This window comes from Siphateles boraxobius, unplaced genomic scaffold (genome assembly GCF_051911475.1).
Source record: "Siphateles boraxobius isolate OS27281-9 unplaced genomic scaffold, OSU_SipBor_1 26, whole genome shotgun sequence".
Classification (NCBI taxonomy): Eukaryota; Metazoa; Chordata; class Actinopteri; order Cypriniformes; family Leuciscidae; genus Siphateles; species Siphateles boraxobius.
Window position 1 is genome coordinate 16400702 of NW_027508876.1, and position 14390 is coordinate 16415091.

A 14390-nucleotide genomic window follows, 5' to 3' on the forward strand; every position below is an offset into this window, starting at 1 on the left:
CTCACTCTACCAGGGTATTAATAAGTCAATTCTAGCTCGGCTGGAACTAGGCCAAAATGCTGCCGCTAGACTCTTGACCCGCACATGAAAATATGAACATAATACTCCCATTCTTGCCTCGTCGCATTGGCTGCCTGTAAGATACAGAATTTAGTTCAAAATTCTGGTCTTGATATTCAAGTCCATCAATAACCTCGCTCCATCTTATCTTGAAGACCTCCTTGTAAGTCATTCCCTCCAGATCACTTAGATCCAGTGATTTTGCATCCCTATCCATCTAAACACAAGGGTGATCATGCATTTGCGAAGTTAAAAACGTATACTCTCTTTGGCATTTTAAAAATGGTTTGTCTTAAGATTGTATACTTGCTTTAAATTGTATTATTACTTGTAAAGCACTTTGGTCAATATAAATTGTATTTATACAGTGCTGTATAACTAAAGAAACCGAAACAGATTGTTTCTACAGCAAACTGAGCTTTTAAAGGCAGCTGCAGTGAAACAATTATTTTACCAATTGGTGTTTGGCTCTTTTATTTAGAAGGTGGAACTTATTCTGCTATATTGTGTGTTGGACTTTCTCCCATTCATAGTAATATGAGTGCACTGTCTCTTTGTATATCTATTTTATATATATATATATATATATATATATATATATATATATATATATATATTGATTTATATATTATACCATTAGAAAAAATCTTTAACTTTAAGCGCTTTTGTTAATTGTTGCTAAAAAGACTCATGTAACATCTGAGATCCCTAACAAACCGTCCTACCGTTTCTCTCTTTTTGATTCTTATTAAAGTAGCATGAGTATGAAAAGATGTCATCTATCATTTATAGCCAGAATCATTAAATCAGTCAATTGATTGGTTCATCAAGACTGAATCATTCTCTGAGACTGTCACGGTGTGGGTTTTGTGTCTTGTCATGTTCAGTGGTTCCTTGTCTATTAGTTATCCCAGGTGTTTCCCATTAACCACGCCCCCTTGTTATCTTGTCTATCTTGTATTGTCTTGTCTTGTCGTTTGTCCCTGATTATTTAAGCCCTGTGTTTCAGCCTCATCTTTGTGAGTTCTTGTTTAATGTTTGACTAACGCTTGTGTTGGTTTGTTCCTGTTCTTGAATCCTGTTCCTGAGTCCTGAGTTATGCTTTCTGTACACCTAAAGACTTTGAAAAGATTTAGAAAAGACTTTATAAGATTATCAGCTCACATCTAAAGACTTGGGTTCACAGTTTTTAGTCTCAGACTAAAGACTTGCGATAATATCAAACATGTTTGATATGAAAGACTAGAGAAAGACTGGCATAAATCGGGTCGCCGACTGCAGATTATCACCTCACATTTAACGATCGAGACGACGGGAGCGCGCTGAGACTCCAGTAAGATTGCTAAAGACTGCCGGTCTTTAGTCTGGGACTGTGAAAATCCTTTGGTGTACGCCCGGCATTAGTTTGTAGTTTGTTAAATAAAGCGTGTGCTGCACTTGGATCCAGCATCATCACTGCTTCAACCGCACGTCGTTACAGAGACGCTGTAGCTTTGTATGGAACTGTTTTAGGGGGCTTTTACACTGGGCTCGTTTGCTGCGGTCCGAAGCCGAGCGCGATTGTTCCCGGCGCCCCCCGCAGCGTTGGTCTCGTTTTACACTCAACTTGATTCTATCGAACTCTGGTGCGTTTGCGTGCATCTTACGTCATTGCAAACGTGCACGGCGCATGATAGAAAACACGACGCGGGTCAATATGTTGTGTTTTTTATTAATTTGGTGCTATTATTCATAGCTGAGTAAACAACGCAGGTTAACTGTGTGTGTGTTTCGCATAAGCTGTCTTTCCGCTGCTTGCAAATGGACTCTTTTGAGGAGACAGTGGATTTCCATTAATTTGTTGCCCTGCATGCACGCACTACGCGCGAATACACTGCAGACTCACTCTTGCTCGTACCCAGGGTAAATCTTCATCCCTTACGTGTGTTTTATTTAACTAAATACATCATAATCGACTAAAACGCATGTGCAGGATACTTTACTTCCTGAACAAGTGCGCACCCGAGTCCGTGTTGCTTTCACACACACGCGAATCGCAGAACGGTTCGGGAGCAACCGAACTCAGACCACCTTCTCCAGGCAGTCTCGAGTTCGGTACCCCAGTGCGCACCCGGGTCCCATGACAGCGTTCACATTAGAGATTTTTCATGCGAACCGTGCCCCGTTCCGAACTAAACTGCCAGTGTGAAAGCCCCCTAAGTTATCGGGGCAAAACTACAATGTCACTGACAATATTGTGTCTAAAATGTAAGTTACTTATTTATTGAATTGTTATAATAAAACAATCACAGTCGTTTGTCCGGCCTCATCACACACTCTCAGGGAAAAAAAATAGGTATAAGCTGGCACTGGGGCAGTACCCTTTCTAAATTTACCCCCAAAGGGTGCAAATTAGCACCTTAAAGGTGATAATTAGTTGCTAATTACAGATTAGTGTACAGATTAGTACCTATATGGTACATATTAGTACTTTTTGAAAGGGAACCGCCCCACTGACATTTTTTAAGAGTGCAGTTGCCTAGTCACAGTCATGCTTAAATTTAATTAAGAAGAACAGTCTTGCTTTTGTGATGTTGCTTAAACAGATTGTAAGAAATAGGAAATCAATTTTCTTAATTTCAGAAGATATCACAAATGATTGACAAAATACTGACAAAATGTGTTAATTTAGATAGATGTGATAGATTGTTGACAGTTATTGTTGACAAGACAAATTTTAAAAGACAAACAAATAATCAGTTATAGATGCCTGTTGACATGAAACTGGAGCATATTTTACTGGAAAAAAACAAAACAAATTTATGCTGTGTTGGTGTCTGTCTGCCTCTTCTCCATTATTCACCTTTGAAAAATCCATCCATTCTCCAAACCACTTTTTCCTTGAAAAATCTTGTGTAAAAAAAATGTTTTAATGGCCAAGTTCAAGTTGGTTAATGGTTACGTTCAGCATTATTACATCATTAAATAGCTCTACTGATGAATGATGCTAACTAACAAATGACATTTTTCAGACTATCCTGGAAATTCATAATGGAATTTCCAAAGCGTAATTTAACCTAATTTGTCAAGTTAATGGTTTAGTAATTACATTTAATTCACATTTTATACCATTTTTGCTGAGCTAAACACAACACCTCGAGTGGGCGACTACTACCTCTTAGCCATTTGTGCTGGCACACACAAAAACTGCTTTAAGATATCTTAATGCTGTCCTCGCACTCTGAAACATTCTGCTGATGTGCAGTTTGTTTGTATGAGCGACTTTCCTCAAAATAGCTGGTTTCTAGCCTGGGATATAAGAATGAAGTCTGTTCATGTTCCCTCTATGACTAAGGCTTACAAAATTTCATGAAATGCACATTTCTTTAAAAAAAAAGAAAGTAGTGTTGTGTAGTGCCACTCCCTAGCTATAATTATGGCATATGACAATACATTTTGAAGCATGAAAGGCTATAGTATTCTTTCCTCAGTAAATGCCAGCATTTTTTCTGCTTCTTCCTATCATTCTGCTGCTGTTATGTCTGGCAGAAAGTGCTATATCAGTTGCTAATGGTTATTTTGACACATTAAATCATCTTTCACGTCTCCCTGGATGTGAAGGAGTTTCCCCGTGTCCCCGTCCCTCAGCCTTTTTCTCTGCTTTGTGGTGAAGATTTGGCATGAATGGGGCCCACGGGGAATCTCATTCAGCAGCATGACTGAGCGAGGCAACAGATTTTCAGTCCTGCATTTGCACATTCACACCCTGCCTTTTCCTAAGTGTCATTCGTTAGATTCCTCATTGGCCAGAGGGAATGAAAACCTGGATTTTTGTCACCGCTGTGTTGAAAATCCTGTAACACCTTTGGTGTTCCTGGTCAAAAATGACTGGCCTATAGGAAAATAGCTTATAAATCTCTCGTTATGCTATATTATCACCAAATATTGGGTTCAATCTTTTTGTCAACTTGTTTTCTTTGAATTAGGACAGTTTTTTTTTTATTTTTGATACTGACTGATTGTAGGTCTCATTGACCTGAGCTTATATTTGTCAGAAATGACCATCCATTGAAAATGAATAGGGGAGTACGAAAATAAGATAAATATTTAGCATTCAGGAGCATGTTCACATATGTACATTTTTGCTTGCCTCTGACAAAAACATTGAAACACATGAAATGTAACGCGAAAACATGTTGCCAATTAAAACATTCAAGCAATTTTAAACATAACGAAATGAGTCCTCTTTTGTGTCTTCGTATGCTTGAATGGACAAATACACACAAAATTATGTCATAATACCTGTCTTGGCAAATACCCTTGTAAACACAGTTGGTCATGTCTTAAGTGAACATAAAAATGTTAGAAACATGCATATCTGTCACGATCACCAGCTTGAGTGCCGTGGTTGTCCACTATAGGACACTTCCCTCTTGTTCATTGCCATTCACACATGGACTACATTTCCCAGAACTCACCACCCGGACTCATCATCCCTGATTGCTGTCAGCTGTGTCTCATTAGCTCACCCTATATAAGCCTGGTCAATTCAGTCATCCATTGTTAAGTCTTGTATGTGTCTTTACTGCATTTCTGAGCATTCTTCTAGTTTCCTGTGTCTTGGTTTTTGTTTCTCTGCCTGTTCCCTTGGACTTCTCTTCTTTGCCTCTGCCCTGGACTCTGTTATTGTTTGGACTGTTTGTCAGTGTTTTGACCTTTGACTGTTTTTTTGGATTATGATTGTGGATTACCCTTTATTAAATAGTGCATTTGGATCCTCAACCCATGTGTTTCGGAGCAGTATATGACAGTATCATTATATTCAATTCATGTATTCTGTCTTAAAGTGACAGAAGCCTAATATACCTGCATCTGTATGTATCATTAATGTTAATAAAACAACAAAAGACAAAGAGAAAGTCACTCACAGCTCTTGACTGAATTACTTTTGTAGCTTTAACAAGGATTCATCTCTTTAATTTACAGAGTCAAACATTTGCAGTGTTATTTTAAATTTGATTATTTAGTTTTTGTACCTGAATACTTCTGTTAGAAATAGCTCAAAACCTTAAAACCCTGTTTATTTAATTTGTATTTGTTTTTTGTTTTTGTATTTGTTCCTATTTATTATTTACTTTATTACTGACTTGTCTTTAATAATGTTTGAACTTTATATTTGTTAGGCTAGTAGTTTTTGCTATGGTAGCTATCGACATTGGAATTCAAGAATTGTGAATTTTCACATGTATCTAAAATGTTGGTGTCATAATAAGCATGTCATTAATAAAGTCAAAAACAACGAAAGCAATAACTGGGTTATTTATTTATATGGTTGTTTGTTTGATTGATTGGCTGGTTGACAGGGCCAGTGAAAATTTTGCCAGGGCAAGTAAAATTTTGAGACCCCGACTGGGCCAGTAGAAATAATCCTTACGGTTGAGCCCTGTTGTTTCCAAAGGGTCATGCGGCTGGGAATGAGTGCACTATGTCCTTTTCAGCCTCAGGCCAGTGTGACATAACAATTCCTTCACATAAAGCCATGATCGAAGCCTCTCCAGTCAGAGTAACATCTCAGCCAGCAGCCACAGAGCTTCTGCTCTAGATCACTTCAAAATGAGGTTACTGTCTAGCCGGAGTCGTGCCACCTTGGGGAATGATAATTTCTTATAAATTTTTCAGTTCTGAAAAGCATAAAAATGGTTGCTGCGCCTCTGTAAGGGATTCCTTAATTGTTTTTTGATAGTTAGCAGCCTGCTTTCACTTGGCAAGCTTAAAGTCTCACACATCTGGTTCCGAGCCAGAGATCTTATGGTCAATAAATGCGAGGAGCTCATTTGATATTAAAATCCATTTGGAGGCAGTTTCAGACATCAAGCTTGGCATTATCCAGCAGTTCAGTGCCAGCGGTGAAATGTGAATGCAGCCATAGTCTGCGGCCGCTGTCATTGTCTCCGGGACCCACATCTCTCAGTGAAGGACAGCACACACACTTCCTCTGAAAAGCCTGTTGTTTTCCCAGAATGCCAGGGAGCTGAATACAAGTGATTATCATCCTGCTTTCTATAGCCAAGTTCATTTATCCTCCCAATGACAATCAATAATACCTAGCTTAACACAGAGATTCGATTTAAAAAAGAGTTTCTTTTACACTATATTCTAGAGCTCAGTAAATTCAAGAATCATTTTGAGGCATAATTCAATAGTCTGATGTAGCAGATCTGTTTTGTCTTTTATTAATGATGAACACACACACCACTTCCCAATGTTATCAGGAAAACATATCATTTCTCTAATGTTCTTCTTAATGTGTGTCTGCTTACAGGAGGCAGAATGGCATTGCGATGAGTTTACCAAAGGAGCCTGTTTCAGTCGGGGCAAATCAGAGGTTAGTATCTGTGTAAACTCCCCAAATATTTCAAATATTTTGTTTGAATACAATGTGTGAATTATGAAAGGCATTTTTAGGGGGATCCATTTTCACTACCATTTAAAATTTTGAATTTGTTTTTAATGAAAATAAAACTTTTATACAGCAAAGATGCATTAAATGAGTCATTAAAGAAATTTATGACGTTATACATTTTTTTCTGTTTTAAATAAATGCTGTTCTTTTAAACATTCTATTTATCAAATATTAAGTGGCACAACTGTTAAATTGATAATAATATTGCTGTTTTTACTGTATTTTAATCAAATAAATGCAGCCTTGGTGAGCATAAGAGACTTAGAGCTTAAGAGCTAATAGCTTTGAAAACATTAAAAAAATATTCACACTCCAAACTTTTGAACAATAGTGTATAATTGAAATTTGAATTTAAGGAAGTAGAATTAAAATAATTTGAAATTCAAATAAATTAAAATAACCATAACAAGAAAAAGGAAAGACAACCCTTAAACTCTTCATTAGAAGTAAAAATAAATAAAAAATTGTAAAAGTGTAAAACCATGCCAGCAGCTATTTATAACCTATTTATGTTTTGTTTATATATTGTCCAATACTGATCCTTACAGAAACCTCTCAAGCATCATCCTGTTGCTATAGTAACCTCCTCAGGCAATGCAATTTCTGTTTCCATTTGGCACCACATGGAAATATGAGCTAACTAACTAGTAATCTGACCTTTGTGGTTGCTGAAGCATTGTAATATATCTCAGTACTTTTGTTTTGACTTCCTTTGGTAGGGGAGCTGGAAGTGAATTCAAACCTCCAAACCCTCATTGTAATTCTCAGCCAGAATGAAGGTTGTTTTAAATGTTAACTGTACTTAAGAAAGTAATCGCCCTCCTAAAATAGACAAACCCCATTATTTATGACACTACTCTTGCTCAGGCATTCCCATGTCTCTTCCACTTTGCTATGGAGTCATTTCCATGGCACTATAGAACACTGACTCCCTTGTGTTTTGAAGGCTGACTGAATCAGATCAGATTTGTGCTACAAAATGTTTCTTAAATCTCCTTAATATTTCACTTACTACAGCTCTGTCAAACATGAGACGGAGGGTCCCTCTTTGCTTTATAGTATGCTACACTGAGTTAAGCCATTCTAAGTCATATGGGAGCTGTATAGGGACTGTGTTGCAGACCATCCTTCCAGTCTGGGCTGAACCCCAAGGTATATTTCTAGTGGCCCTGTGCGGTTTCAGCCTGTGCAAACGGCCCCACCAGTGTTTTTTTTAATTCGGTCGTAAAAAGTGTGCTGAGGCCCATAATAAGATGGATAACTCTGACCAACATTTGATTGTAATTCAGAATTCCAGGAGGTGGCTGTCATAACTTGCTTGCAATTGTGAAGCCTTTCCATATTATCTGCACATGTGGTAGCTCAAAATATCTTTAAAGTAGTAGTTCATCCCAAAAAAAATTATTTTTTTTTCCAAAAAATCTCATTCCAGACTTGTATGACTTTCTTTCTTCTGTGGGACACAAAAGGTGGCATTTTGAACAATGTGCTGGTTGCTCTTTTCCATGCAGTTACATGGAAGACTTTCAAGCTTTAAATGGTACACAAAAGCATCATATAAGTGCTGTACTCCAGATGATTTTGTCAACTACGATAGCTTTGTGTGACGAACAGACCAAAATTCACTAATCATCCCCTCTAGTGAGCTGTTAACATTATGACTAGATTGTTGATCTTGATCACTCTGTATCATTCAGACCAGTTCTGTGAACTGAATCGATTCATTCAAAAGTTCTAAATATTTTTTTTTCACGAATCAGGCATCACTGCTTCACTCATGAACTCTGTTTGAACTTATCTTGTTATTTCACAAAGTTATCAATGGTTTCAGAAAATTTGAATTGTAACGTGATTTTTATTGACCATTTTTTAAGAAAGTCATCTGACTTTTGGAATAATGTGAGGTTGAGTTGTCTACTCCTTTTAAGACTACAGCACTTTTTGATTATTTTACACATCACAAAGCAATATGAAAAGTTTTTTTTTATTGAATTCTATGTGAAATTGACTTTTTCAACCACTGCATTTGGTTTCTTTGAGTCTGTTGCTTCAAGAACCAAAGAAAGTGTTTGATGGAGTGAATGCTGTTCAGTCGACTTCATTTCGTTTATAATGCAAACAACAGCCACTATATTACGCTGTGGAGTGTAGCCATCTGTCAGGGGTTTTCATAAACATGTCACATTATGATGTGCTAGGCATATTTAATCTCAGTTTATTTACACATACAGCAAAGCACTGCCCCCAGCCAAATTGCATTAGCAAATGTAAATCATCCTTTTCTTTTCAAGACTCCGCTTAGTGCAGGGAAATGAACGGTTTCACGAGTTAACAGCCATTATGATGAGGAAATAAAGTTGACCCCCTCAAGCACTTCCTTGGAACACCTTTAAATCAACAGAGAGAGAGAGAGAGAAGGGGTGACAGGGTTTCAAGTACTTGAGACAAATGTGATTTACTGGCTCAAAAAGCCTTGTAAAAACACACTGAACTGAAGCAGTATAATTCAAGAAGTCCTGCGGCTGGTCTAATATGGAAAAATATATAATACAAATGTAACATAGCTTCTGTACTGTTTGGGCTTCACATTTCTGGAAGTTTGCCCTTTAAAGTCTACCTGTAGTCAATACATTTATCCCTTAAAACTCATCTTTGATCACCAGAATTACATATTTAAACTTGAAAAAAATTCTTCATGCCTTAAAATAGCTTGAATGTAACTTTTCACCCTTGCCTCATTTAGTATACGCGGTTCTATTGATATGCAAATTAGCTCCACTTCCACTCTCTCATACCAGCTCAGATATCCACTCGTTGACGACGTGATTGGTTACTGGTTATTGGTAGTTTGTGACGTCAGAAACACCCGTGATTTCAAACTGCGTTTTTGAGACTGTCTTTAGTTCATTGCCATTAGAAAATACTCAGGAATGGTGTTGACTTATGAATTTGTACATGGTTTGTCTTAAAGAACATTAAAAAGTTAACACCACATAGACATAAACAACATTAAAAGCTTGATTTTCACCACAGGGGGACTTAAGGCAGTTCACTCAGCGGCCATCTTGGAAACAACGCAGGCAGCTTTTTTTTAACGTTGCTGATATACACTGCATAAATAAACACTAGCTAATTAATACTTTTATTCAGCAAGTATGCAATAAATTGGTCTAAAGTACAAGTAAAGACATTTATATTGTTGACAATTATTTCTATTTTAAATAAATTCTGTTTCTTTGAACTTTCTATGCATTAAAGAATCCTGGAAAAATGTAATATATGTTTCCATAAAAATCTTAAGCAAGTATAGAGGGTATGCATTGTTGACGTCACTTTCCCAGGGGAACCGCCCCCTCAGCCGAACTGAGTGGCAAAAGAGCTGCTGCGTGAATGGATTTAATAGGGGAAACTGTGGAAACGAGAGTAAAACAAACAATGGTCAGACTCGATATAAGTGTTCCTTACAACTTAGGCCTACCAGAGATCCAGTGATCCATGGATATTGACATGCAGCCATTGTGTTTCCTGACATTTATATGTGCCTGATTCCGACGCGGGGAAATACGTGAAGCAAATTTGCATGTAAAGGCTTTATATAAATACAATATAGGTAGGTCTAAATCCAGGTAATCACAATATCAATGTTATATATAGGCTATAATCATATCGTCCAGCCCTAAAACTTGTAGCCTATAGTTTTTATGTCAGTTTATTTAAAAAGATCCGATTATGCATAATAAGCCGACAACGCATGTGGTCATGTAAACGCGAAAATTTGTTTTCTTTTATCGGAGTATAGGGATTTAGGAGTATGTACTTTTATCGGAGTATAGGGATCATAACGGGCTTAAGCATAAACCGGTCGACACAGGTAGTTTTTTGACTCTTACTCGGATTTCGCATTATGTAAACGCATTAACCTGCTTTCTGTCGGCTTATTGAAGTTCGCATGTGTGAAATGTGACAGAAACGCATCCTTATTGCAGATTTAAACACATTCAGACAGAGTGAGCGTTTTGCAGGAACGGAAGAAGGAAATATATCACAAATGCAGACTCTTTCATGACCCAGAACATTATAAAAATCTCCTCTCATCTCGTGCTGAAGTAAAAGTGGTTCAGTCAAAACGCTGCATCTGTTACTGCATGAGAGGATAATATACGAGCTGTAAGTTTCCCGCTGACATGTTGCAAGCTTTATTTAACATCAACCGACATAACAAATGAAAAATTTAAAGTCAGATACGCAGATGATTGTTTTGTCGTCACACAGGGTCATGGCCTGATTTATTAATTAAGTCATGGTGTGTTGTTAATAAAGTCATCACTTGCATTGGTTTTACTGGTTTGCATGTAGGCTAAACAGCGGAAACTGGTTATTTCAATAAGCTGACATTTGTGAGTTATCAGCTTACTGGTGTGCATGTAAACGTGCTCAATGATAACTGCTAATCCATTTTTCTCTGCCTGGAGTCAAGTTGTTTCTATGAATTGCAGTGATCCATTTGCTTCTCTGTTCTGTAGCTTTCGGCAGTCTGTAAAAATATACCTCAGATTTCTTGTCAAATGTAGTTGTACAGTCAATCGCAAAGCTCGTTCCTGTTTTAAATGTGGTTTTTGTGTTTTTCACGGCATTCACGCTGAAAACCAATGCTGCCGCTCAGTCTTTTTGCCACTCAGTGGGCGTGGCCTCAATCACTCCAGCTGACGGTGACGTCACACACATTCCCTATATTGATAGTGTGCGGGATTTCCTTTTGTTTTTTCAACATTGATAATAGAAAATTTTCTTGAGCACCAAATCAGCATATTACAATGATTTCTGAAGGGTCAATTGTGACACTTAAGACTGGAGTAATGATGCTGAAAATTCACCTTTGCTGTCACAGGAATAAATACAATTTTTACATTTATTAAAATAGAAACACATATATTTTAAATGGTTATAATATTAAACAATGTAGCTTCCTACAGAGTAGCTTCTACTTATTTCAGTGGAGAAAGACAAAATATTCAAAGTATTTGTCAAGATTACATTTTGAAATAATGCAGAATAATGGTCTTATAATTTTTGCTTCATTCAGTGATTTCACTCATATAAATACAAATATAATATCAAATATTATATTAAATCAATATAAATATTTTTGGCAAAATGTTGCATTTGTGATGCTAATAGTCATCAAGGTCATTTTGAAACAATTCAGTCAGCAATTAATTTATGCTTAAAAACTGTATTTTTCAGACTGATCCAAAACGCTTTAGAATAAACAAACACTGTCAAAAAGCTGATTGGCTCTTTTAAAAGAAAGGATTTCTGGATTTCTATTTGTAGTGCGTTATGATGAGTTGACTTGGTGTAGATTTGTATTAATTTATTTATTTTGTGCTAAATTTTGTATTTGTGATGTTAATTAGATGAGACACTAAAACACCTAAACATATCTTCCCTTATGTCTTTTCACAGGAGGAGTGCCAGAATTACATCCGTGTTCTACTCGTCAACGGTGACAGGCTGTTTACATGCGGAACAAATGCATTCACTCCTATTTGCACCAATCGCACGGTAATGTAAACGCAACAATGCATTCAATATAATGCAGAGGCTTCCTGACCTATTACACTTTCTTTGTCCCAGCTTTCTCTCCCCCATTGACCTCTTTTGACATTTTCATTGCTGCGTGGGCAGTGTAGCATAGCATGTGGTATTTCAACCAAAGCTTGTGTTTTTTTTCAGAGTTTTCTTCATGCTTCATCTCAATAGAAGCTTTCTTGAGATCTTGACAAAAACAATAAATAAGGCCTGTTTTTCTAATAAGGTGGGAACTTGTAGTATCTCTAAGTCTTGTGTCCTTTGTGGAAAGTTCACACTTGTTATTCAGGTATTGTGGAAGCATTTGCACTTTATCTTTGATAAATAAAATTCCAACGCATGGGTTGCAGAATAGTTGCTACCTATCGCAGTAAGTGCCACTCAATGCAGCTGATTGAAAGATAAGCATCTCCGCCAAGCACATTTACTGACATCCCCCATTATTCCCTCTCACATCTCCTAATTTTCATTCATGCATGTAAGTCTCTTGTGCTCGAACCCCTGAATTTGAATGACTGGATTACTCGTCTATCCTTTCCTCAAACATGATAATGATGATGACAGTCGATTCGTGTACGATGACAATCATCTCCTCGTGGCTCTTTGAAGGTTGGCGGGAATTATTGACTCAGAGCTAAATCACACCAGGGATTTACCATCATAGGTACCTCGTGCCAGCAGGAAAGGATTTAGGCACGAGTGAAAAGTCTCCATCGTGTCCTTGTAACGCCGCCAGTCAAGCTGCATCTTTAAACAAGCGGCTATCGAGACTGTAGTGCTGCTCGGTGTATAGTGCAAAACACAGCTGCCGGTGTCCTGAAGCGGAGTCTTTCAACCCTTTCCATTAATGTGCATTATGGGTAGCGTGTCCATATCTACGAAGGCTTCCGAATGTCATTTGTCAGAAGGTGTTCCATCAATAAACGCCTTTCATCTTTCTTCGTGCCCAAGAAAAGGCACATCCGTTCAGACATTGGCTCGGGCAGAAGTATCTCCCTGGCACCGGTGCTTCAAAAAGACTGCCTCGCCTTGCCAAACATGCAAATTTGCCTGACTTTATTGCCAGCTAAATGGGCTCGGGGGTCCTGAAGGAAGCTGAGACACTTCCAGCCATTCGCGGAGGTTTTCTTCGAGCCAACTTCAAAGATAATCCCTCTTTACATTGATTACACAGGGCAAGTGTTGCGGCCGTCAGCTGCATGTAAGATAAAAGCATTCAAGAGAGGCCACACTGGATCTAATCCACCTTCGGGACAGACCAAGCACAATGCAGTATGTCAGATTTCCTGCTACAAAAATAAGCAAGTCACTGAAGGCATGACATTTCGAGCTGCATAGATAAATTCACTGCAGCTTGAGATGCATTGCTCAATCCCAAAACCATTCACTTGTCATTTTTCTGGTAACAGATACCAGATGCATTTAAGGTAGGAGCGTCATTATAGCAGAAGCTTTAATTGGATTTTTCAAATGTGTTTTTGATGCTTAATCGTTCTAATGGCATTACTGTGCACATAAAAAAAAAAAAAAAGGATGACCAGGATTTCGCTGCTTTCAAAGTAATAGGGCTGTGAACCTACACTGGTCTCACGGTTCGGTTCGGTTACGATTATCATGTCATCGATTCACTTCAATTCGGTATCACAATGCATTTTGATGCACCGCATCCTCAATTTTCAAATTTACTTTAAAAGTGATACGTGCGCGTGCGTGTGTGTTCGTCTGTTCGGGAAGTCGCAGTGACAGAAACAGTGACATTCCAGTTTGAATTTCAAAGGCCTGTTTATGCCATTAAGAAAACAAAATTTTCTCCAATCAATTTTGTTTTAAAGAAATGTTTATTTAAAAGCAGCGCTCATTCATCAGTGTATATGTCACCATTAGAGGCGCGCGCATCAACCGTCGAGAGTTCACTGTTGAAGATGACGATCATTTATAATCACCCGTAACAACACAGAATAATTGTAATTTCACCATCGGCTGGCAGCGAATACTTAAATCAGAGAACAATATTGAGGCGGGTGGATTATTTGTTTTGGCTGGGATTCGGGTGACGTTGAAGCTCATTCTCTTACTCTAAAGCAGTCCGGCTCTGCCAGGCGTAACAGCTCGGGGTGAACACGGCTAACATTGTTTATCAAGTCAATATAGCTATTACCTCCTGCCTATTCTATTTGTGCGTGACATGAGCGCACACAGCGCGTGTCTTCTCCAGGTCGTGCTTACCAGGTAGTTCATAAAAGCCGAAATGTTAATTTCATAAAAGCCGAAATGAAAATTTAATTATGCGCACACA

The 14390-nt window shown here is 37.8% G+C and overlaps 1 protein-coding gene across 2 annotated transcripts in view; it reads left to right on the forward strand.

The window, feature by feature from the left end:
- Nucleotides 1-14390, forward strand: part of sema5a (sema domain, seven thrombospondin repeats (type 1 and type 1-like), transmembrane domain (TM) and short cytoplasmic domain, (semaphorin) 5A) — a 158142-nt gene that overhangs the window by 67653 nt on the left and 76099 nt on the right. For both annotated transcript variants that reach the window (XM_077244513.1, XM_077244512.1), the window contains exons 5-6: nucleotides 6362-6424; nucleotides 11969-12067. In XM_077244513.1, the coding sequence (XP_077100628.1) occupies nucleotides 6362-6424; nucleotides 11969-12067 (162 nt within the window). The remainder of the gene's footprint in view (nucleotides 1-6361; nucleotides 6425-11968; nucleotides 12068-14390) is intronic.